Source organism: Myripristis murdjan, chromosome 8, assembly GCF_902150065.1.
Source record: "Myripristis murdjan chromosome 8, fMyrMur1.1, whole genome shotgun sequence".
NCBI lineage: Eukaryota > Metazoa > Chordata > Actinopteri > Holocentriformes > Holocentridae > Myripristis > Myripristis murdjan.
The window spans coordinates 8,602,278-8,628,486 of record NC_043987.1 but is presented as its reverse complement, the minus strand read 5'-3'; the positions used below and the strand labels follow the sequence as shown (position 1 = coordinate 8,628,486).

General features: G+C 41.1%; 1 protein-coding gene across 5 annotated transcripts in view; it reads right to left on the bottom strand.

Annotated features, from left to right (window-relative positions):
* clec16a (C-type lectin domain containing 16A) overlaps positions 1-26,209 on the bottom strand; it is a 70,310-nt gene that overhangs the window by 35,132 nt on the left and 8,969 nt on the right. For 3 of the 5 annotated variants that reach the window (XR_003928572.1, XM_030056943.1, XM_030056939.1), the window contains exons 6-15: positions 23,137-23,142; positions 20,895-21,018; positions 19,184-19,358; positions 16,388-16,438; positions 15,880-15,996; positions 8,466-8,775; positions 6,161-6,272; positions 4,695-4,795; positions 1,400-1,519; positions 933-1,042 (exon numbers count right to left, since the gene is read on the bottom strand). Coding sequence is in view for 4 of the 5 variants with exons in the window: in XM_030056943.1 (XP_029912803.1) it covers positions 933-1,042; positions 1,400-1,519; positions 4,695-4,795; positions 6,161-6,272; positions 8,466-8,775; positions 15,880-15,996; positions 16,388-16,438; positions 19,184-19,358; positions 20,895-21,018; positions 23,137-23,142 (1,226 nt within the window). In the remaining variant the exon portion in view is untranslated. The remainder of the gene's footprint in view (positions 1-932; positions 1,043-1,399; positions 1,520-4,694; positions 4,796-6,160; positions 6,273-8,465; positions 8,776-15,879; positions 15,997-16,387; positions 16,439-19,183; positions 19,359-20,894; positions 21,019-23,136; positions 23,143-26,209) is intronic. The other 2 variants (XM_030056941.1, XM_030056940.1) reach the window with 2 other exon arrangements.

The following is a 26,209-nucleotide window of genomic DNA, read 5'->3' as shown; positions in this document are numbered from 1 at the left end:
TGAAATTGAAACATAAACATGCCACATGCCTGGCTAGGAGTGAGTTTGGGTTTTTAGGAAGGGGCAAAAGTGTACCACAGCAAAGGAACGGGTGCAGTGGATTTACAACACAAAACAAAACGAAAACATCATTGTGAAATGAAATGCACTACAATAATTGTTTTGTTTCGATTGTCTCGTACCCATAATCGTCAGAAGCCAAAATTACAACTGAAAAAAAAAAAAAAAAAAAATGAGTAGTTGCCCAGCTCTGCAGCTTGCTGCTCAGAGAAAGTCTCTGGGCTGCAGTGCACAGCCTGACCCTGTCTAACCTGCTAGAATAATTAAACAGTCCAACAGAGGAGGTTAGGGTTGAATTACAAACTCTCAGGGGGGCTGTGCCATCAGTTGTTCCACTCACAACATAATAGGCTTGCAATTTTCTTAATATTTCATTTTAATATTATTTTTTTTAAAATCATTTAGATTTGCCCCCAGCTTTTTTTTTTTTTCATTGAAAGTCAGCTCCAGCTTACTGTGAGACATAACACAAATCAAAGTCTTTATGGCGTGTATTAGGGCCCTGACAGCTGGAAGAAGACGGTAACACATATAGGAAAATAGGAGCCTATGATATTGCTATATACTTGTAGCTATACCTGTAACTAACCATGTTGTACAACTATGAAATATTATGTTAGCTAGCACTTTTCTATCATGCACGATTGTTCTAGGGACAGAAATTATTTTTTACACCAACAGCCAGGCTGCTGAGCATTTGACCCTTGACCTCTACTCTCCTGGTTGTATGGATTGTTGCTCATGTAGAAATTGAAGCTTATTCTACCGCTGTACCAGTTCTTGCTCTTTGTGCACCTGCTCCTGTGTGCAAGTGTTTCTGTGTGTATGCTGTGTTGATGAGTGCATGAGAGATCAGTGAGTGTGTGCTGTACCTCCAGGCACGCCAGGTGGACATCTTTGATGATACAGTGGTTTCCTGACAGTACAGACTGCTTTAGTAAAAGGCAGCTTAGCTCCAGGGTAGCTAGACGCACTTTACCATCTACTCAAGAACACACACACAAAGAGAGAAGCAGGAATAGGTTACCAAGCTGGCTAAACAAACCAAGGATTTTATGAAGCCATGTGTACAATGGTAATAATGTGTATGCAACTAAGGCACCAAACTGTATTCACAACATGACATGCACATTGCAGGGTCCAAAATTAACTCCATTTACCCAACCAGTGTGGGTAGATTTGGGGTTTGAAGGGTAAATAAATTGGGGTCACCAGCCAAATGGCCTGTAAATAATATGGAATTACAGCTTAGGACCAGGTTACATTGCTGTGTTTTTTTTTTTTTTTTTTTTTTATGTGAGTGTGTGCACGCACATGTAGGTTTGTATGTGTGTGTTACCTGGCTGTGCTGCCTGGCTCATAACTCTGATAAGTCTCTCTACCAGCACCAGGCTGTAGGAGGTTCTCTCCTGGTCAGGAACTGGTAGCTGCAGCCGCTCCAAAAGATCACTGTTTATTCCTACAGACACACACCCACACACACATTTGCTGAAAGCTCAATTAGAGAATTTACAGTTGTGTCACAAATCCCCTGGTGGTCACAGGTGGCACAGAGATGTCGTCATGGAGACCCAGTCGAGAATATGTTTTCTGCTGGTAAGACTAAATATAAAACAACTGGGCAAGAAAAGGAGGTCATTGGTGGGTGTAGGTGAATCCAGTGTAAATGAAAGTGAACACTGGCAGATTTTGTTTCCAGATAGGTTACTGTGACTCAGTAAAGCCAAAGTCTGAGTCTATACTTTAAAAAAAAAGTTGTAGCTTGGTAAACCTGAACAGCTAGCTAGTAGTCTCATTTAGTAAAGCAACACATTTTGGGATTGGTGACTTACATTATGTTTCTGGTGCTGTTTAAACGTGGCTTTAGGGTGTAAGGCTGTTTTGCTGTTGGTAAACTAGCCAAATGCAGCTGATACCGCAGTGGAGCTTACTGGGAGAAAGGCGTCAGCACTTTCTCTTAAGACTGCTGCAAATTGTGCAGTATACAAAGAAGTCCTTGGTCTTTCACTTTTAGGTGTTGACAGTGAAACCTGACACTGTATGTTTCTTTTTTTGGATAGCTGAATACTTCTTTTTCCTATAAACCCCTTCCAATGGCCTGCTGACTTACTGTCTATCAGAAGCTGTAGAGGTTTCGGTTCTCAAGCTAGAGTGAAGGTATGGTATCGTATGAAACTTGACGATGTAAGGAATCAATTGATGTCAAGTGTGTCTTGCTAGGTTATTGTAAGTGTATTGACTCTGTGCACAAGACGAGTGACGCACATCCGGTTTCACCAGATAGCGGCACTTCAGTTTCCGGTCTGTGTAATGGCTAAGCCTAACGCTTACATATTCTCCCGGTGCCTCACGGATTTGCCCAGACTAACGATAAACTATGTCCACCGAAACGTTGCTGCCACTTCCCCTGCCCCCAAAAGCAAACGAGAAAAGGGTTTTAAGTTATACATCTCCAGCTATTTGCACAACATCGAAGGTATGTAATTTAGAGAACGTTAGCTAACGGTCGTTAGCTAGCTTTAGCTAACTAACGTAGATGGTTAGCACCAGGCGAATCACACCGTAACGTTTGTTGTGTAAAATGAATGTCGTTTTTGTATCCAGTGGCAAGTTAGCTGACTATACCCCGAGTCAATTGGGGTATTGTAACCATTCCCCGTTATCACTGAAAACTTCAGCTAAATTTTGGCAAGGGAAAGACTAGCAGGACCTTGACCTATGCTGACCTCTGACCTCAAGCTGTCTGAATGAAAATGAGTTCGAAGGGCATCCACAGGTCTCCACTTTGCAGACATGCCCACCCTATGCTAATCCCAGGCAGTCTGGGGCAACCCTAACTCTAACCCAGGATTTTGCATGCAGATGTGCAAATGCAAATGTGTTCTTTTGGCCTGTTGTAAAATGTTGTATTGTGTGCGTATTTAAACAGTCTTGGAGTTGGATAATCTGGGTCTGACTGGAAAGCTGAGACTTTTGTAGATTCAATGAGACACATCTGATTCATGTGTGATGATGTTAGCCCCTGTAGTAGCCATTTCATTTTAGTGAGACCATTTTTGCTACTTGCCATCATTATATAAAATGACTGGCGTTAATGTGGTATTTTGGAGGGATTTTTTTTTTTTTTACACCATTTTTATTAATTCTGAGGTGTCCAGAAATGGAGATATTTTGAACCAAATCTGTTTTACAAATGGTGGCAACCAAAGACATGCTGCAACAACTTATGACTTATAATTAAGCATGGGAATTGCCTCATATATTCCCATCATAATGTTCTATCCCTTATACACCCTAAATGAATACAAAAATAAATAGATGCCTAGCCTAAACAAAATGTTTATCGCAGATTTATGACAACAATATCCTGATACACAGTATGAGCTGCACCTCAAATCAAACTTAGACCCTGAGGTCCAAGTTTTCAGATGATTTTTACCACTTTTATGTGGCATCTAGTGTTGACCTTTTATTTGCCCCTTAAGATCTCCTGTCCCCTCACTACATTGGGTCTAAGAAGGGGCTGGAATCGTAAAGGGTTAAACACCACTGTGGCTGAGAATATCTCAGTGATGTCGCTGGATTCCCTTTTGGCTAGCTGGCCGCCGAATAGCAAAAATACAAAAGAAACACCCTGTAATATCACCATTCCCCGTTTTCAAACAGTGTTCCTGTGTTTAGGTTGGAACGTTCGTTGCCTACTACAAGCATTTACACTAACTAGCTTCCACTAAATACACTATGTTAGCTGGTGTATAACTGAAATGTGTAGCAATAGCAAGCTAACAAACTAGCTAACACACATCATCAATAAGAGGTATCAGTGTGGAAATGAGTTATCAGCCAAAACCAGAAAAAGAAACTAACAATCTCTATTCAGTTCTGTTGAGAGAGTCAGTTTTTGTGTTTATAAATGCAGCTAGTTCTTCAGATCAAATGTTGCCCAAGATGGGGACTTCCAATAAGGCTGCCAGAGGGTGTAATACCAATTGAATGCCCCTCAATCGATGTCTTTCATGACAGCCATATTTTTTAAATAGCTTGGTAAACACAGGTGTTATTAATGACATTAATTAAGGATATTTTCCATTTAATTGTCTTTCCAGTGAACCATCATGAACAACAGCAGAAGCCTGGCTCTGTTAGACCTAAATGGAGCAAAATCTTCATTAATGTCATTAGTAACACCTGTGTTCACCTTCTGTTCATGTCCAAATAACTGCTGAAATTGGTGTATTGTGTTCCTGAGAATCCTCAGTGGTTTTCTACCCGCTCAGCTAATCGGCTGCATTCACCTGGGATGCCAGGTGTACATCGGTCCCTAATGAGATAGGATACCACTGCTGGTTTCCATGGTAGCAAAGCCTGCAAAGAAGGGGACTGACAGTGAGCCCTGACAGCAAACATTTCTGTTCAGGATTGTTGATTGTTTTTCTAATTAAACACCTCTGTGCTGTAGTGGTGCAGAGAATATCAGGGTTGGAGGACTGTAAATGTGTGTAAATGTATAAGCTTTTAAGTGTCTGACTGCTGCTGTGAAAATAAAAGCCCTGTGACCCGAACAATGCTACACCCACATATACTGTATGTGTGTACAGTCAGCCTCGCTGTGTACAGATGTGAGTCAGAGTTACCTTTGCTGTGTGAGACAGCATAGAGCAGGCAGAGGACAAACAGGGCATGGTAGTCCTCACTGTTGCAGTCCAGAGCACTGTACACCATGTCTAGAAACGGCCTGGGGAGGAAGAGGATGATGAGAGAGAGAGAGGAAGAGGGAGATAGAGAGATTTAGCATGGTATTTCCGTGTCTTGTCCAATCCTGTTGTTATGCCTAATGTTACCCAAGTTTTGCAACAGGCCCTTTGTGTTTAGTGGTCGTCTACTGACAAATGCTCAGGATACAAACCCAGTCTTGTTCAGACAAGGACTGAAGTCAGCACTACCGTAATTTCCGGACTATAAGCCGCTACTTTTTTCCACACGCTTTGACCCCTGCGGCTTCAACAACAATGCGGCTAATCTATAGATTTTTACGGGCTAACGGCCTCCAGGGGGCGCTCTAGCAGGAAGCGCAAGAGCAAGACAGACAGGTGGAAGAGATAATGCGCCGAGGAAGACGCTAGTTTGCTTGTGTTTTGAACAGTCATTGTGCGCATCATGCACAACATAGATGCACACACCCTCATCATGGAAAACACACGAAGAAATGCATATGTTGCAGCTTTTAAGTTGCGTGATGAAGAGGACAGCACAAGCACAAATTCGCCTCGAGACGAAAGTGACATTGAGAGCAACAATGAAAGAGGGACTGATAAAGTGTGTGACGAAGTCATTCTGAGGCTGTTCAGTTCCGACACTGAAGAAGACGACTTCAGTGGTTTTAGTGTGCAGGAGGAAGATGAAGATAGCGATCAGTGACTTTTCTGGTAGGCAAACGGCCTACGGCTGGTAGGCTGGTTATTTTTTTTTTTTTAAACCAGCCGTGTTACTGCCGTTTTACTGTCGCTGTACTGCCGTGTTACAGGTGCTGCTCGGAAAAAAGCATTTATTTAAGTAAAAATGTAAAAAAAAAAATCTTTCTGTGTAAATATCTCATGTTACAACGTGGACACCTGCGGCTTATAAAGAGGTGCGGCCTATATATGTACAAATTCTTTTTTCTTTGTAAATTTAGTTGGTGCGGCTTATATTCAGGTGCGCTCAATAGTCCGACAATTACGGTATTTTATTTTCATTTCTATTTTTAAGGGCAATCATTTGATACTTCTATTTGTGAGTAGGCCTTCTTCTTTTTTGTGTTTACAATGTGTCTAATGTGAGAATGGCTTGGAATGACATTCATTATAAAGCTTTATAGTTATATACATATACTTATACACATGTAGACCCTTAATACTACAGCCGTAGGTCTATAAATCACAAGACAAGTGGCTTGGAAAGGGGTATTCAGTGAGAGACTAATCTCTTTCCTTTTATGCATTTTTTCCACCGCTACACCATTCTTGCCTTGTGTGGTTAGTACTTTATGGTACTTTATGGGGTTATTCTCTGTAAGTGCTTATCTGTCTGCTTCTGGGTGTGTGCATATGTGTGTATGTACCTGCTCCTCTGAGTATGTGTGCGGGTGGCTGCAGCTGTCTTCTCCTCATCAGTGATGTTCTGTTCCGTCAGCTCTGACACTTTACACTTCTCCATCACCACCATCTCTATCTCTGTGCACGCACACAAGCACACATGCACACACTCAGTCGCTTAGACTACATAAAATGCAAACATGTGGGTGAGGGCATATCTTTTGAAACAAGTTATTCACATTCACATCACGCACACCCTACAGAAACACACTACGCAGATGTGGAAAGAAAAATGGACTCCCATCACCAGTGATAATGAATCTACAGTCTAAAGTGTTTCCCTCTTCTCCTGTTTGCCACAACACAACATGGACGTTTTTTTTTTTTATTATGATAAGTGTGTCATTTTTTGTTCCTCAAACACTAGATGCTGTCACTATTTACTCCTCAGCAGCCTGCAATAACTGTTCACACTTTTGTCCATACAAATCCACTACAAATGATATCAATCCTCTAGACTCAATTAATAACCAATATATTGTTTTGTTCTGACCTGTAATTGCAGTGTTACACTTGGGTACATCAGTCTCATTTTGTAAATGCTGAAATGCTGTGTTAAAAAGCATCATTCCCACAAAATTCATCAAAACGTGATCGTGTTCTAAATACTCTGTGTGATGAACAGATGGATGAATCAAGTGACAGATGAAGACGATGATGAAGATTTCAAGAAACTTAGCAGAAACTTTCAAATGTTTAACGATAAAATTGCAGCCAGTGATGAAAACTAGATCTTTTAAATCACTTTTAAGGCTTTCCAACTCAGTTTCCTTGATGTATCTAAGGACAGGAGGTGGAACAGCTGGCTTCTGCAAGATTACTTTGTACATACAGTCTAACTGGTCCAAGGAGAGAAGGAATCACTTTAGGTCAGTGATGAGCTCACATACAGACTTAAAACACATACACACATTCACAAAGGAGAGTCAGAGACAGGCGGAGAGGTGAGGAGCACAGGGTGGATGGTGTATCACTGTGGAAATGGACTGCTGGCTGCCATGGAAACTGTTGTGGTTGTGATAAATAGTAGTCATGGTAACCACAGGGAAGTGACAAGGTGCCAAACAGGGGAAGACAAGAGGGAGACCTTGTCTCAAAACCGGCCAGAGAGGGCTTTATACTTATATATATAATAATCTTATACATAATCTAACATTATAAACAATTATAACCTTCTGTTTTTCTTTTAGCCCTTTCATGTTTCTTTCTGTATCATGTTTCATCATCACATTATTCTTTATCTTGTTTGTTCACACTGCACTCCTTGCTCTGCTGCATTTCAGAAATCGTGCATGGCCTCAACTACTCCTGATTGTTTTGGCAATTAGCAAACTAATTTTACTGATTAGCCCATTGATTTTTCTTTCTGTACCAATGGAGATGCTGTCACTTAGTCCAATGTAACTGTTATTATATTACTTCCCTGAGTTCGCATATTGGTGGATCATTTACATTGGCTGGGTGGTCTACTGGTTAAGGCCATGATCACATAGGATGTGCCTTTCGGATGCGGCTGTGCACCCTGCTATCAATCGTTTTCAATGGTTTGGCCATGGCAGCTTTTGCCTGCTTCAACCAATGCGCCTTATGTTTTTGACATGGCATGTTTCTGGTGCTTCAAGTTGAACATGTTTCTGCTTCATCAGTGTTGCAATTTACTGAATGTGGTAATTGTGTTTCTTGAGTCTGTGGAAAGCACAGCATAAAGTATAAGCCTTGGTGAGTAAAAAGTATAGTTTTTTGTTTTGGAAGATATCTGAAACAACATTTGTGCCATGGAACAAATTTTGCGATTCCATGTTGGGAACAATTTGACAGTCCAAATGTGCTGCCTCTGATCACAGCCTGAAGAGACTATCCCATTTTCAAAAGATGATGAGTTTGATTATGTCAACGTGTGTCTCTTTCAACAGCTGTGCTCTGTTAAACTGTCCCTGAGCAAGACACAGGACCCTGTCTTCTCATTCATTCACTAGATAAAAAAAAAAAAAAAATGTTAGATGAATGACAAAAATGTAAAACACAATTTATAGCAACTGAACGGAGCACAGCTATAAGTAATCATTTTCCACGTTAGCAGAAGCTGAGGTGTTATCATTTTACTTTTTCCTCTTGTTAATTGTTATAGTCTCTCTGTTGTCAGTTTGGAGAGAAGGGCTGCAGCTGTGGTGGCTGCTGAGTGCATCATGGGAGACTGAGTCTGATCGATGGCAGTGAAGACACACTCACACACAGGCCTGTACTCCTGTGTCCAGTGACACACACACTCACCTTCCGCCGTCTCCCCACTCGCTCTGCTTCCCTTAGAACTCCCACCTCCTCCTCCTCCTCCCTCTGTACCTTTTCCCTTCTCCCTTTCTCGGCCTCCGTCATCCTCCCAGCCCTCCTCTCCTCCCACTCCACCCCCTCCTCCTCCTCCTCCTCCTCCTCCCCCGGCCCTGTCCTCCTCCTCCTCCTCGCCCAGGTTCTTGTAGTTGGGCCGCTTCTGGGTTCGCTTGCGCCCCCGGTGGCGAGAAAGCTCCAGAGAACGCTCCAGGGATTCTGGGGGTTTGGTGAATCGGCGTACACCTCCCGCACTGGCCTGAAAGTCGGGGTCAGACGGGGGAAGAGGGTGAGAGAGGCAGGTCGGCAGGGAAAGAGAAGGGGAGAAACACAAAGTGGGCACAGGAGGGGGGAAACACAGAGACAAATAAAGTGAGAGACTAATGCCTGGCAGCTTTGTCATGATAACCAATATTTCATTTATACCTTGACACAACCAATACCCAGTTTCATAAATGTTTTAATGCCGAGACCAAATGAATTCTGCAAGCTGAACTGCTATATCAGCATCTTGTTTTGAGGTTATAGACATAAGGGCAGCATGCAGACTGCAACAATTAAAAGGAGAAGTAAGGCTTCAACCCATTAGTTAAATATATCAACTTCACTTACACTGCTTGATGAAACTAATATTAGCAGCATTTCACTCCATTAAAGACGCCCAGTTAACAAAAGAAAAAAAAAAAAAAAAAAAGCTTCTTAGTGACTTTTTTAGACATCACTGCACAATTTCATCCAAGTCCCTGATATATTTTGTAAATGGTTTCATTCATTTCAGAGTGTGTGCTCATCAAGCAAAATAGCACGAACTATGCATGTGGGCTGAGTGAGGCAGAAGAAGTGATGAAGTTCAGGAGATGAGGTGAGAGAATGAGCTAAGGGTGAAACTGCTGATAATACAGTGTGACTGTATGTAATGTAATAAAAATTCCAGAAAATACAATCAAATCTTAGGTCCAAAACAATTCATGGAACTATTGGTGGTAAATGTGATAATGCACCACATTATCAGGTAAAATATATTACAAAATCAGATTTTACTGCATTCATTTTTAACTCAATTAGAGGTTATTCTATTATATTTTTATAGTCATTTTTTGCAGAAATTACATTACCAGTAACTGCAAGGTGAGAGGTTTGCGTAGAACTGAAAGGAGGATAGCAAGATGGGATTTTATCAGGTACTGATATTCTGAGGTAAACACACTCAAGAGATTGACTACTTAGAAGAGATTTAACTCAAAGTCCTTTTCCCAGAACACAAATAACACCGCAGCTCTTTACTGGAAGATCTGCAAGCAAAAGCACAGACACACACCGAATACACATGTGCAGACATACATACACAAAAACACACTTACTGAAATACACAAACGCTAGCATACTCTACCTTTCTCTCTCTCTTTTTTCCCCATACAACACACACACACACACACACGGCATTACAATAACACTCTCTTGCTATATTATTTTGATTAAAGGCCAGTAAGACACACAAGCCAGGCAAGATCAATTGACAAGGCCACTACTTGACAAACACACACACACACACACACACACACACACACACACACACACACACAAACAAACACAAATCTGATTAGTGATCAATAAAATCTGTCTTATCTCATCTTATCTTTTCTTTCAGCATACACGCTCCCTCTAGCGCACACACACACACACACGCACGCACAGGAAGGAAACAGCTGGTACTTCATAAATGCTGTGCTGAGAAGTCAACACGTCACCTTACAGTAAAAGCGAGTGGCCTGTTTGTATGTTTTGTAGCCTATGTTCTCAGTTCTCATATCTGTGGGAAATGACAGACCAGTCCGTTACCTCTGAATTTTGGCAGAAAAAAACAAAAAGCAAAAAACAAAAAAAAACGACATCATCTTCAAGCTCAGATTTCTAACCGTTGTATTTTTTCCCCACCCTTTTATGCAGCAGAATGAATAAGTGATGTTTTGTTCTTTAGCTTCAGTCCCCCTTCACTTTGTCCCCCCATCCACCACGAGCAATGAGCTTGTGATGCACAGGGGCCAAAGCTGCTGATCATACAGTGTGATTGTACGTAATGTAATAAAATACCTGAAAAATAAGTACAATAAAATCTTCAACCAAATAATTCATGAAATGATCGGAGGTAAATGTAATAATGCGTCACATTATCAGGTAAATTACATTACAATATTGAATTTTATTGCATTTTTGACTCAATTAGAGGTTATTTTATGATATTTTTATAGTCACTGTTTTGCGTCAATTACATTATCAGTTGCTGCAAGGTGTGAGAGGGGAGTGAAAAGAGGCAACATATTGGATGAGGAGAGCTGGAAGAAGGATAGCAAGAAAGGATTGTATCAGGTACGGATATTCTGAGGTAAACATACTCAAGAGACTGGCTACTTAGAAGTGTCTTAACCACATGTCCTTTTCCTAGAACACAAATATCACTGCAGCTCTTTACTGGAAGACATGCAAGCAAAAGCACAGACACATACTGAATATGCATGTACACACATACATGAACTGTAACATCCGGAGAAACCGCACCAACCAAAAAGCCTTAAATCTGGGCTTGTACATATTCTGCATTTTAAAATGTGCCAGACCTTGCCAGGCCGTATCGCTTTTGACTAGATTAAAAATGTTGGTTAAGGTCGGTGTGATGCATGCCAATAATAACTGGGCAACATGTCAGCTATGCCACATCACTCTATAGTGACACTGTGTCACTGACAACAACAGGATCAAGTCACAAAGACAATATTACAGTTCGCCAAGCAGAAACAAGAGATGAAGCATGATCTGTACTTATACTAGTTCTGAAACTGCATGGAAACAAGACTAGGTCAAAACCTAGTATATGGCGAGATTGCGACTATGTTTAAAAAAGCAGCTCGTTTGGCATCAGCTACGTGAACAGCAGCTGTACTGGACAGCGGTTTTCAAACCTTGATTTTGTATACAGTTAAATAGTGCCTATTTATTTTATATATGACACAATTACTGAGGTCTGGGACTATGGCCATGAATATAACCCTGCCTCAATAAGACCTGGAAGTTAAGTTAGTTAATTGCTAACATGCCCTTGCACAGTTGTGTCATATAAACTTAAACTTCTGGTAAATATGTAGCATACTAATGAAGAATTTTTCACTTTCCTTGTAGAGGGAATGGCGAAACAATGGGGAAACTAAACCCTTTCATGACTTTCTATAACTACATACCAGATTTTCATTACTGTATTTCTGTGGTGTAAGAGATATCATGTCTATATCAACAGTCAGCGGATCAATGGTGTAACTTCATCAATCAGTGAACCAGTCAGTCAGTGACAGCTAGAGATGCATGGAACGCTATACCCGCGGGCACGCGTGGATAATGCATGGTAACTGTGCCTCCCCATAAAGAGAGGCTGTGTAACTGATTATTTAATCTCCAGACACACCGACAGAAACAGTGAAGATGTAATGTTAATTAATGCTCTGTGCTCTGCGCATCCAAAAGTTCACACATACAGTCCAGGTTCATACAGATAAACTGTTTGGAGTGAACCTGCCACCTTCCTGATAAATCCCTTTCTCCAGCATAGCTGTCTAAAAAAACATTTCAGAGGCTCAAAATTTAATTCTGTTTCCCCTGCAGAGTTTCCTTTTTCCTGCCATGGTTATAACTATATTTTTTAGTTTTTAGTTTTTACTGCAGTGACATTACTGTGCACATGGAAATGTTTACAATTACTTACTGAAAGCAGCTGTTGTAATCTTTAAAGTATATTGTTAAAGAAAGCACTCATAACACACAATACAGAAATCACCTGGAAAGCTTGTGCTGCTCTACATAGTACATAAAACCAACACAGCCTACAGGAACATGAAAATGTGGATTGAATTTTTCCTATGGGAGAAAATAATTAATTTGGGTAGATGCTTTATGCGTGCACATGGATTTGGATGGCGTCTGAGTCAATCCATGCATCACTAGTGGTGGACGTTTGCGTTTGTAAGGCTGACCCTGCTGCTGTGGTCCAGCCAAAAAAATGCTACTTAGCCCAATACTTTACACCGGTGAAATTATGAACTGAGACATGAACAGGGTAGAGTGAAGGCTGCGCAACTGACCACCAGGAAGATACAGACAAACTCTAACTGATATTGCCTTCTTGACGTAATGAAAAGCATCATGGTCATCAGGTAATAAAGAAAAGAGTTCAGTGGGCTTGCAAAGTAGGGAGCTGGAGGATTCTGGGATGTACCAGCTTGTGTGGTAATAAACTGCCTTCATTTGTTTGACAATACTTACATAACATTACACAACCATGTTACAAGATACAAAGAGGAAGAGGGCCCGGTATCATACACCGAAACTCGTCTGACCTATTTCACTGTATTTCTTATGCTAATACAAACCACTGAATGCATACACACACACACACACACACACACACACACACTCACACACACACTCACACACACACTCACACACACACTCACACACACACACTCACACACATGCAAACTCGGGGTACAGTATCAGAAACTGTAGACTGTGTAGTCTAATGGGTATGCAGAAACCCTCAGCAGTTTCTCAGCAACACACACTTGCTGGAAGGAGCTGTGTATTATGGGAAAAGCATGCCAAATGAACCGTAGCCATTTTGGCTTTCATTTATTCTGACGTATCACTTTGCTCAATTAAACTGTCTGATCGCTTGATACATGCTTTTTTTAAAAATCCATGTCCTTAACTCATCCCTTGCTCTCTCCCCTCTTCTTTCTCTTCCATCCCTCATTCTCTCTCTCTCCCTTACAAGCCTTTCTCTAAAACCACTTATGCAAAAGTGAAGCATTAAGATAAATTGCTTCCTTTGCCACTTGTTTTTCCAAAATAACCTGAAAAGCTATCTTGATTTGCAGCCACACGGATATGTCTGTGCACCCAGGATTCAGCAGTATCAGACACAAACCACAGACTAGTATCGGTGTGTGTGTGTGTGTGTGTGTGTGTGTGTGTGTGCGCGCGTGCGCATGTGTGTTGCACCTGTTTGCAGACCAAGTTCTGGTAAACCACTCACACTCTGAGCCAATGCTGAGAAATTAATGGAGGTCAAAAAGCATGTGACACAAACCTGCCTATAGACGCGCGTGCGCACGCGCACGCGCACGCACACACACACACACACACACACACACACACACACACACACACACACACACACACAAAGACATACCCACACCTATACTGTTTGCTGTATTCATCTGTACATTTCGCCTAGAAGTGCCCTATTTTGATATGTGGTTGAGCGTGTGTGCACGGGCACCACAAACATCTGCATATGCACCAAAATGAAATAAAACTTACCCACCTGCAAATGCACACACAACATTTCTAACTGGTGCACTTGCAAGTAAGTACGTGTATATAAAAAAAAAATAAAAAAAAATAAAGGAGAGAGCGAATATAAAGGCGCCCTGAACAGGTGAAGAGTGCAACAGCACCTACACCCACAACAGCACACACCGATCTTCTTCCAGGAATGAGATCTGGGTTAGGGGAGCCATCTCGTCAGTGTTCCACCATGTGACCTCATTTCCTGCCACATCACAGACAAACAGGAAGTGCCATCTGACCACCTGCACTGAAACGGAGCCCATGTTTTGTCTGTGTGCTTTTCATCTACAATAAATCAAACAAAAACACCACAACATTTCTATCTGATGTGTGTGTGTGGGTGGGTGAGTGGGGGGATCAAACTCAATAACCAATAAATGCATGCAAAAAGGGAAAAAAAAAACAAAAAAAAAACAACGTAAGTATAGAGTAAGATGATCTCTGTGGCATCAGCAGACACTGGTAGAGTACTAGGGCTTCTTGGAAAGGTTGTGAACTGGGACTGGGTGAGCATGTAGGGTACGACTGAAGAAGCACATGTGCAGTTAACCATCTCCGAATACATAAAACATGAGAAGAAAAAAAAATCTTTCTGTCACTTATCTACCTTCTCCACTCATCTTCTTGGAAACCATATTCCTCATCATTCACTCTAATAGAACGTTTCCATTCCTTTCCATTTAAGTCGAGTCTTTCCAGTGATCCAACATGAACAACAGCATAATATAATAAAACAATATAATGTCATAGTAACACTAGTTGTTCACGTGCTATTTAATGTAAAAAGGCTCCTGTGTAAAAGGCCTATTATATTGATATGTCTAAAATTAATTTGAAAAAGATATGTTTAAAAATACTGTTTGTAGCAGGTTCAAAGTCCATCACACACAGTGAGGAAAACATCAACAAATAAATAGACGTAGCTGCTAGCTTGGGCCTGGTTGGCTGCTCTTGTGGTAGACCAATGCTGTCAATACATCATGCCCTAACTCACATTCACTGAAAAGGTAGGCTGTTTCTTACAACAGCCACAAGTGTCTCTCACACACACACACACACACACACACACACACACAAAGAATAGAGAAAAACCACAGGGGTTCTCAGAAACGCTCACTACCTCAGCACACCCACCTGGCTTTACAAACAGATGGTCAGAGAGACAGAGGGGGAGTCAGAGAGAGAGAGAGAGAGAGAGGAAGAGAGAGAGAGAGTGATAGAGACACAGGGCGAGAGTGATGGATAAAAAGGAAAAGGGAAGGAGTGGCAAAGAATAAGCGGATAGGAGGAAAGGAGGCAGAGAGAAGTCAAAAATGAGAGAGGAAGGGAAACAGATGGGGAAGAGAAGGGGAAAAGATGGGGGAGAGAGAGAAATATTCAACAAATAAAAAAAGAAAACTAGACACATACAGGAAGAGAAAATACAATCCAAAAAATGAGAAGTGGAAGAGTGACAGATTTTGATCCAAAGCCCTGACAGATGAGAAGGAAAGTGGAAGGAGGAAAGGGAGCAAGTGAGAAATGGAAAATAGAAAGGGAGAGCATTGTGGGTGATTTGCATATTTGTACCTTGATGTGGGTGGATCATGGAGAAAACCATGACCCCGCACTCACACAACCACCTACACATTCTACTGGAACTCCACTGTGTGTGTGTGTGCGCACGCATGCATGCACAATGTTGCCTGTGTAGGTGTGCTTGTGTGCGAGTTCCTGTTTGCACTGCGCTGCGCTCCCAGAGTAATGAGTGTGCGCTATACTGTGCAGTCTGTGTGTGTGTGTGTGTGTGTGTGTGTGTATGTGTGAGAAAATGCTCTTGTGAGTGTCAATCTGCTTATGTCTTTTGCTGTGCTTTTGTGCAGCTGTATGTGTCTACATTTGCATGAGCCAGGTCTGTGTGTGTGTGTGTGTGTGTGTGTGTGTGTGTGTGTGTGTGTGTGTGTGTGTGTGTGTGTGTGCGTCTTACCGGGTTCTTGTGTGTGCTGTGTGTGTCCGTCTGTGAGGTGAACACAGACAGGTCTCCATTGAGGATGACATCAGCCAGCGTGTTCACCAGCGGCCGATAGTGGATGATTAGAAACACCTGGTGTACACACACACACATACACATACACACACACACAAAAACAAGGTGATCAACAAGGTGGTGAAATAAAAAAAAAAAAAACAAGAAATGGGTTCAAAACAGAAATATTGCATTATACACATAATAATTATAAGCTTATTTAAGACTGCTCAAACTATTGCACAGTTGAATAAAGCAAAAGCAAGAGCATGCATTAACAAAACACACCTAGTTGAAACTGTGCGTTCCAGCGCAGGAAACTAATCTTTTTCCTTTATCCACAGGCCACAGGGACTGACAAATCCATAGTTTAAGCGCTTTAGTAGTGGCTAATGGTGATTTTCTGCCTCTGTTACCTGTGTGTGTGTGTGTGTGTGTGTGTGTGTGTGTGTGTGTATGTATTGCTTACTTGTGACAGAAGGTAGAGGGACACCTGAGGATTGATCTTTCGCTCTTCAGACTGAAAAACACAAGCATAATGACCATGAGATGTCACACTGCATATTGGAAGAAGAAGGAAAAACGCATTTCTATACCTGACTATAAGCAGAATCTACATAAAATGCATATTGGGCTAAAAGTAACACACATTAGGGGTGGGACTTGTAAATGTGTACACGGTTAGCCAATCATAAACGTTTAGAAAAAACCGCTAACCACATGCACGTTGTTTTTTCATCACGTGACTTTAAGTTCACTTACAAGCTTGATGGCATCCAGCAAAAATAGAAGCCCTGTTTGGCAGTTTTTTGAAAGGAACTTAACTGGAAACACTGACAAGTGTAAACTCTGTAATGCTGAATTAGCTTTTAAGGGTAGCAGCACAGGCTCAATGGTAAACCGCCTGCGGTGGAAACACCCGAGTAGCCTGGGGACAGAGTCTAGCATCAGTGCAGGTGCCAGTGGAGGGCAACAGCAAGCTAGCATCAAGGATTTTATATCCAGAAAATGTGACAAGCCAAGAAACGAAGCAATTACCAACCTAACTGCGGAAATGGTCGCCCTTGACATGCAGCCTGTGTTGATTGTCGACGACGACGTTTTTTACAAACTGATTAAGTATCTTGAGCCAGAGTACAAACTTTAATGCAGGACAGCTTCCTCCCAGGTAACTAAGCTATACCAACATTGCTCCGCTGGAATAAAACGCCTGCTAAATCAAACACTTTATGTGGCGCTGACGACTGACTGCTCGACCTCCCTTAATACAACTTCATACATGACAGTGACCTCCCATTTTCTAGACCAGGAGTGGAATATACAGGCGGGTGTTTTATCTAAGCGAGCCAGGAGAGGAGAGGCGCACCGGAGACAATCTCCACAGGGAATTAAACACTGTGGTGGCTGAGTGGGTGTGGGAGACTGGCTGGGTGAGTCCGTGTGTTCACGATAATGCAGTGAACATTATCAAGGCCAACCAAGACTGCGCCTGGGAATCAGTGTGCTGCTTTGCCCACACTCTTCAGCTTGTCATTCAGGACGGGTTCAAGGCTGTACCGGTCCTGGAGAGCATCATTGGAGCCTGCAGCAAGTTGGTTTCATACTTCCATCATAGCAAAATTGCTACACAAGCTCTCCATGCCAAACAAAAGCCTGCAGCCTACAGACGGTGATGGAGGAGACGGCAGGGTCACAGTTCTTTTAAACATGGTACGAGACTCATTTGATAGAAGATTCCTGCCGTGGGACACTGAGACGGCATCACAGCCTGCTGTTGTGGCTGCAGTTCTCGACCCCCGACACAAAAAGCCGAGGTTCCTGACGCCTGATGTGCGCACTGCTTCTAAGACGCACATGGAAGAAATATTTGAGAAGGAAAAAGAAATTGCCAGAGCAAGACCTGATGAGGAGGAGGCGAAAGAGGAGGAGAGAGAAGATGAACCAGACGCCAAAAAACATAAGACGAGTGCCATGGCTTTTCTCCTGGGAGCGCCCTATCATGTTGAAGAGCAGGAGGAGAACTCGGAATCTGAGTTAGAGCAGTACCATTCCCTCCCGGCTACTCGCCTTGAGTGATGGAAAAAACACCAACAACAATATCCCATCTTGTCAAGACTGTCCAAGACTGCATACCGGCCACTTCCGTGGCGTCAGAGAGAGTTTTCTCCGCATCGGGCCAAGTGGTGTCCAAGTTATGCTCCAGGCTTCAACCAGACAACATTGATAAGTTCATATTCCTGAACAAAAACTTGCCCCAGTATTTATCATAATTAATTACCAGTATAACTATTAGGCCACATAATTAGGCTATACACTACACCCCATTATGGCTGATTAATTTTCATTATTGTTTTGAGCTGATGAATCAAACTTTGGCTATAATGTTTGCATTAGTGATTTATTTTGTAGCCTGCATGAATTTCGTTCTGTTCGTTTTTAAAAGCATAGCCTTTTGTCTGTTTTCCAGACCAGAGAGGCCGTGCAAGAAAAGCAAGACAAAGGCCGTGTAGAATACCGTAGATGGTGAAAAGAAAAAAGCGGCCACTTTGCCGGGACTCATCGTCTCCACGCTCAATTCCTCTTTATGTTGCTTTAAACACGACTGGTTAATAGCTCAGTATTTTTATCTCACATATTGTTCAGTGTGTTTTTTACATTATTAGTGGATGTTCTGTCAGCCAATAGCCTATATCTGCATGTACAATGCCATCCTCGCGTCTGCTTGTTAAAAGAAAAGAATATTTATTTTGTTATTTGAATAGGAACACGTAAAACGCAGTTTATATTTCTCTTTTTGTTTTAGCTTTGTGGATGTAAAAAGTGTTTTTCAATTTAGTTTTACTTTATCCAGCTGCTTTTCCTCCTCAATTATAATTCACTTTAATGACACTATGGAACGTAACGAGACGCAGCTCCCGCTGTGAGTGAGGGATGCAGTTTGCTGTTTAAATTTACAAAACAAATTGTACAAAAACAACATATAATAATAAGGACAATGACAAAAAAGCAGAGCTGAACTGTTAGAATTCACGTGTACACGCAATTATACGGCGCGTGTACACATTTCGAATTTTTTGTACACGTTCCCACCCCTAACACACATAATGAAAAGAAAATAGGATACAAGAAGACCAGCTATTTACAACGACAAAGATTTTAAAAAGATGCATACATGCACACACACAGTTCTACAGTGAGTACAAAGTAACACACTGTCTTGTGGTCTTTCCTTCAGACTCACACACACACACACGGGGTGACATACCATCTCGGGGCTGACCAGTGAGTAGACGTAGAGGGGCAGGAACAGGCGGTTGAGCAGGTGGTCGGTCAGAACATCATTGAGGAATTCACAGTTGATGATGAGGATGTCGTTCAGGTAGTGGAGGTGGTCGAGATGCTCCGCTACCAGGTCACTTAGCTTCCCTCTGTTTCTGTGTCTGAGAAGAAGAGAGAGAGAGAGAAAGAGAGAAAGAATGAGAGGATAAGGGGGAAGAAAAGCTAAGAAAGCAGCGAGGATACTGTTAACACATAATTAAGGCTGCTCGGGGCAAAAACGCTCTTTAAAGTTCCTGAAACATCAGAGGTTTTTCTAGTTTTGCCATGGATGTTCCAGTCTGGAATGTTATTAAAAGATGTTAAAAGGTGGCGGTGGTGCTCATTGCTATTTCACCAGGTTCTGTGTGGGAAATAACATCACCCCTAAAACAAATGAATCATCATTGGCCCAGTGGTTTGGTCAAAACTTTGGATTTTTAGACAAAAGTGTATTATATAAACTGCCAAAAAATGGTGAAAATACCCCACTTTAAGCTAATATAGCCTTGCTAGCAAGCAATCTTTGATTTTTCCAATAGATAGTGTGGTAAATACATTAGATTTAATTCTGTAACTCTGAGTAATTAACCCCAAAGCTATATCTCTGTAAAGCCTAAGCTCTAATGGTGATGAGGTGAATAACAAATGATGACACCAGTAGCCACCAAAGACCAGGCATCCTACTATTCACCATGAGAGGTCATGTTTCACAGACATTGGGGATGGGGTTTAGTTACTCTTTAAAGTAACTAAAGTAAGGGTTTAGTTTACTCTTTTAAAATTTGTCCATGTGGTCTATTTTTGGTTTTATGATATGAAATACATGTCTTTGTGCTCTGTTTAGCTATGATGAATAGAACAATTCCATCAAATTCAATCAATTCTTCTGTGCATTAAGAATCACATTTTGCCCAGCTTGGATGCCTGCCATGGGACAGTGTTCAGGTTTTTCTTCCTGATGGGAAATTGTTTCTCAGCCATGTCTTCAAGTTGCACTGGTCTTGCAGATTTTTTCTCATAGCTCTACTCTTGCATACTCTATGCAATGTAAAGGGACACAACACCTTGGAGTCAAAATGAAACTGCACCTTAGGAGCCTCTTGGTTCCTTAATTTGATGCATTTCTTGTTGAAACAGATCCTGCTGTTTGGGCGGGGCTTAACAAATAGAGAGGCATCTTTCAAAATAGTAAACTGAAGAGACCGGTTGGGATGAGAGAGGCAGTTTAGGTTGATGGCAGCAGCATGATTATTTAAATTAAAAAAAAAAAAAAGATGTTTTTATTGGTTGAGATTTTCATTCACCCTGTTGGTTCAGCATGACATCACCATTTTTAACATTCATTGTCAAAGAGATGAATATTCAGGCATGGAAAATTCGTTCACAAGTTGAAAAGTCATTAATTTCATAGTGACTTTAAATGGACAGCTGGGGCTTGAGGACTGGGTTGAGAAACACTTGTCTAAAGAGCAGCTGAATGATGCTGTCGTTGCAGTCTCAAACCCTAACTTCTTCTGTCAAAGAGGAAACGAGGCTGACATCTAGAGGCCACAGGGAGAATAATGGCCACACTTACTGGGTGACTGGGTGACTAGGCAGGTTGAATAAGTTGTGACTGCCAGAGAAATAAACAGAGAAAAAACATAAACTGGACTTACTCTTCGTCTGTCTGCACACACTTGTCCAGCTCGATGACGTGGCTGCCGATAAACCAGACCAGGTTGCTGAAGTACGGCACGGCCGTCTTGTCTCGGATATAGTGCAGCATGTGCTGGTTGTCCACTAGAGAGGTCAGGGGTGAGTAAGAGGGTTTGTTACCATGGTTACCCACAGGCAACACATATACACACTAGGGATCGACCAATTATCGGTCCCGGCGGATTATCGGGGCCGATATTCAAAGTTTTTCAATAGTCGGTATCATAATTTTAAGGTACATAATAGCCGATATGAAAACCACTCAGATGCTGCTGCTTTTGTTCCACTGAAAAGACAATGGAACAAAATAGTGGGCGAGACAACTTTTCCGATAATATGGTGACAATTTTCATTTTCCTTTTCACTGGATTTGTTTAATTTGGTCTTACAGAAAGACAAATATGTCAATTTGTAGCATGTACCTGCCTTAAGGACAGAAGGGCTACAATTTTCCTTTCAGTTTTACTGAAAGGTATTTATTTAGTTTTGTTTAAATGCTTGTGACACCTTTCACAAGCATTTAAACACAAGAAATCTGATCCATCATCACTGACCTTTAAGTAGATCATTTTACTCATTATATAAGCATAGTTTCCTAGGATTTTTTTGTAATTTATTGGTTATTGGTACATTAATTAAACTTTTGTTAATTTGAAGCCTCGTTTGTGCTGGTGTTTCCAATAATGTAAATTTTGACACAGCAATTTTCAGATTTACTGCATAATTATCAGTGTCCTTGACTAAAATCAGTATCGTATCGGCCCTGAAAAATCAATATCGGTCGATCCCTAATATACTGTCACACGCACCTTGTGACCCATTACCAGAAACGTGACAATTAAATATGAAAAAAACGATTAAAGCCCTTAAAATTGAGAGACAAAATTAATGAAAATTAACCAACCAAATGAATTCAAATTAAGTAAATGAATCGGTCAAGTCAATCCACTGCTAATGCAAATTGGAGACGGGTTGGAAGCACGTGTAAAGCTGGTTCAGTTTCAGACTGAAAAACATGAGGGTGAATTGGGCTTATCACACTGCAGTTAACCCATGACAAACTGGCTTCCAAAGTGCTTTTTGCCTGTTTAATCCTTGACTGAGATGTGAACTCTGGGCTAACTAACATCTAAAGTGGGGCTTTTAGGTATGATCTGAGAATAGCTGTCAGCCAAGAGTTAATACAGGGCTAAAAACTGCAGTGTAAAACACATTAAGTTGGACAGGATGCTAAAAAAGCTGTGAGTGGACTACAATAAACTCAAGGGGTCTAAACTCGATGCAGGAATGAGGTGAAAAGTCTGTTTCCCCCTGTAAGAGGGAGATTGACATTGGGGACATATAGAGACCTCAGGGTAATTAGCAATTGCAAATACTTCCTAGCATTTGGTTGAGTGAGTTCTGCCACATGGGACTATTTCATGAATGCCATAAAGTGGAGGCTATCACAGTAATGTATCTGAGAGTCAGTTTTAGATACCTCACTGGTTTACCGATTTACTGCATAAACATTTGAACATTCCTGATGTAGTAAAACCCACCCACATGGTAGTCTAGAAACAAAATAACCCAAAGAATAATTTGCAAATGCTAACACATGCAGGTCTGATGGACACCTCAGGTCATGACGAAACAGCCAAATCAAACAAACCGATTACACGATGGAAGAAAAGAAAACTTGAGCCAATCACAAGCTGTCACTGTTGGGAGTCACGCTGCCATTCCAGCTTTGTCCATGTGGATGAATTGAGAACTCAAACAGAAGCTGTATACTGATCGAATAACCAAAGTAGCTGATACTGTCAAACCCATCACCAAAACGACAGCCACCATCAGGGGCTGTGGAACAATTAACCCAGAAGAAGGAAACCAAAAAAGGCATGCAGGTTTATCTGCATGTATGTAGGTGGGCGATACAGAATGGGTTACAACAAGAATTACAAAGATATTCATACTGATACATTTATAACAAATAAACTAATAGGAAGAAGTAGGGCTGGGTATCGAAAGAGGACACTGTACAAACTGTCCTGAACAATCAGTGTCGTACATGGAATTATCATCGATTATGAAGGCATCAAAGCCAATCCAAATCAAGCCTAAGAGACGTTATACTGAGAGTACAGAGTACTGAGTACAGTCAAAAAGCGTCGCAGTGATACCCAGCCCTAAGAAGAAGACTAGTGAATGGAACCAACTTACATGAGACTGGAGTTAGGCAGATGGGGCGCGCAGAGGGAGGGAGGGAGGGAGGGAAGGGAGAGAGAGAAGGAGAAGAAGAGTAGGAAGAGTGGTTGAAGAAGAGGAGGAGGAGGAGGAGGGAAAGGGGGAAACAGACACAGGGTTAATGTGAGTACAGGGGTGTAGCTGTGGGGTGGCTGTGGGAAGGTGAAGGCTGGGAAGGACCCTCTAGGTATCTACTGTAAACAAAACACCAACACTGCTGAAAATGGGCAACTTGGCAAGCAATTTTATCTGTTATCTAGTAGGGCTGAACAATTAATCGGATTATTATCGAAACTGCAATATGGCCAAGCGCAATATCCAAAACACAGGAGCTGCAATCTTTTGATAAAGATAAGACGTGTGACAAAACATTGTTGTAAATAAAGTATTATGGTGCTACAGAGATGTCCTGGTTAGGGTTAGTATTATAACTATTATAACTATTTTCCAGATGTAAGAAAACATGGTTGTTTGGTACAGACACCAACAACAATCACACTATCATTATTTTAATAGCTTTTCAGTGAAAATTGTGAAAGTTGAAGTGATTATGAAGTGAAAATTACAATGCAGACATGATCATTCCTACTAAAATCATGTATCATATCAAAATCGCATTTTCTCTAAAAATAATCGCAATGTGATTTTATTGCCATACTGTTCAGCTCTATTATCTAGCCTTATCAAATTTATTTCAGGTTGTTCTCTGTCAAAGGATCTTAATGCACCACACAGATAATTTTGCTGGCATTCATAAATTTCAAATAATGAAATTATTTGCCGGTCCAATAAGATAATTTGACTTAAAATATCCCTGAAATTAGCTTGATAAGTCTGGATACAAGATAAAACCCTTGCTAAGTTGACATTTTTTGCAGAACATATCACAAGGAATCAACACAAAGAGGAAGCATCAAGCATTAAAAAAAAAAAAAATCACAATGCTAAGAAATGACAATTTCCATCACAACATCCTGTCACACATCTCCAGTACATTTTGTATACTGTGATGCTGTTAAGGTAAGACTTGTCAAATAAAAATCTGAGTTATGAAAGGTAAAGTTTTTGCAGTGTCGATGACTGCAACCCCATTGAATTTCTTTTACTACAATAGCGTAGATTGAGCTGATGCTTCCCTCTTTGTCAGATTCCTCACCACATTATTGCCCATGTCTAGCCCAGCAATACATTCCCCACACAGTCAGGTTACTTCAAACAGAGTAAACACTTCTACTAACTATAACCCAGTAGTTAGTAGTGCTAACTGTCATGGTGTAACTGTTGGCTACCCTTCTTCAGTCAATGCAGAGTTTCAGAAACATGACATCTATGACCGACATAAGAATGTGGAGTGGTACAATCAGGACAGGTATGGGCACAGACAGGAAGCCATAGCCGACATGTTGCAGTGACTGCATGTTGAGGTGATGTTATGTATGGTGAAGAGAGGCGAAATTCGTGCAGAAGACTAATCCACTGCGGCCCGCTTTCCCTGGAAACTCCCCTAGAAAGCGCCGAGCCAAATCAAGGAAAGGAAGGAAAGCAGACACAGCGAAGTGCAGGAAGCAACAAAGCCACTGGAGAGGTGCTGCTGGTGGCAAGCTCAGTGCACTACTACTGTGTTGCCACTCCTCCGACAAGAGGATTTCTTTTAAAGTGATGGGCAGAGGGTCTTCTACAGTGGCTTAACCTGGACTGGCTTAAGAGTTAGTGTTAGTGTGTTTGTAAATCTTTCCAATAGGATTTACTTTTTAAGTTTGCTGACTGAAACTGTGTGATATCAATAGTAATAAAGCATGATCAAAACATGAATTAGTATATAATTTTAAATGCAGTCAACAAGTGATGAGAGCAAAATGTGAGGGCAACAGACCGTAGGAGACTTCCATTCAAAAATAAAATTTCTACTATTTGAAAAAATGTACATCTACTCTTCCAAAGTGATTGCTGGCATGAGGGTAAAGGAAGTGAGCGCATTTATGTTTTCTCTGCTGTTAAACTCAACATATTACATTTATTGGCCTCATTTCTTTCCTTTTTTTCATTTAATTTTAAAAACAGTTGCTGATTATACTATGTGAATAACAGGGGGTGACATAATTGGGTTGTTGTAGCAGCAAACAGTGATAAGTTAGAAAGTTAGAATAAAAATAAGAGGCATACATAATAATATAGCAAGAGGAGTTATTTATGAACACACTAGTGCATGGTAAGTAGAGTGAAAAATGTCTTAAAAAATATATGCATATCATAAAAAATATGTGATACAACATAAAGAGTGTTCACAAAAAAAAAAAAAAAAAAAAACAGTATGGAAAAAAAAATCCCTATTATCTTTGAAATACTGCCTGAGGGATTGGGTCATCATTTGAAAAAAAAAAAAAAAAAAAAAAAAAAAAAGATTATGTGAAATATCTAATAAATGACTGGTCATTTACCAAAGCAGTTGGTTGCTTGGACAAAAGCAACTGCCAAGCATCACCAGGATTTGGGTGGCCCTTGACCATATTTACGTACACACGGCAGCTCTTCTGCTGGAAAATAAGCATTTGTGATGCTGCTTCAACTGCAAGGAAAGGATCGCGGGCTGTCTGAATAGTCCAAAGTTTTCCCTGATCGCAAACACAGGCTGTCCCAGAACAAGTCCATCCTGATCATGGAAATCTTCAGGGTGTAACCACCGAGCTGAACACCATCAGACAGGCAGCAGTTTTGAATTTACGTCATCAGTGCTCCAAATGGAAACTAACTACACTGTGCTTCCATAGAGTGACGATATGTCACATAAATGGCAATGAAAAAAAAAAACCTGGAAATTTACAGACCGCAAAAAATGATGATTTATTGTTTTTGTTGTTTGCAAAGCTACTTGCATCAGATATCTTTGTGTAATCCGGCAGACTCTGGGTGTGTATGTATATGTGTGTGTGCGTGGTGGTTTAGTCAAAGCGTTACCTGTTAGTCATGCTCATGCGCCAGAAGCAGCAGCAAGGAGAGGCAAAGAAGATGAAGAGAAACAGTAGGCAGTCCCAGCATCCCGTGTGAGTGT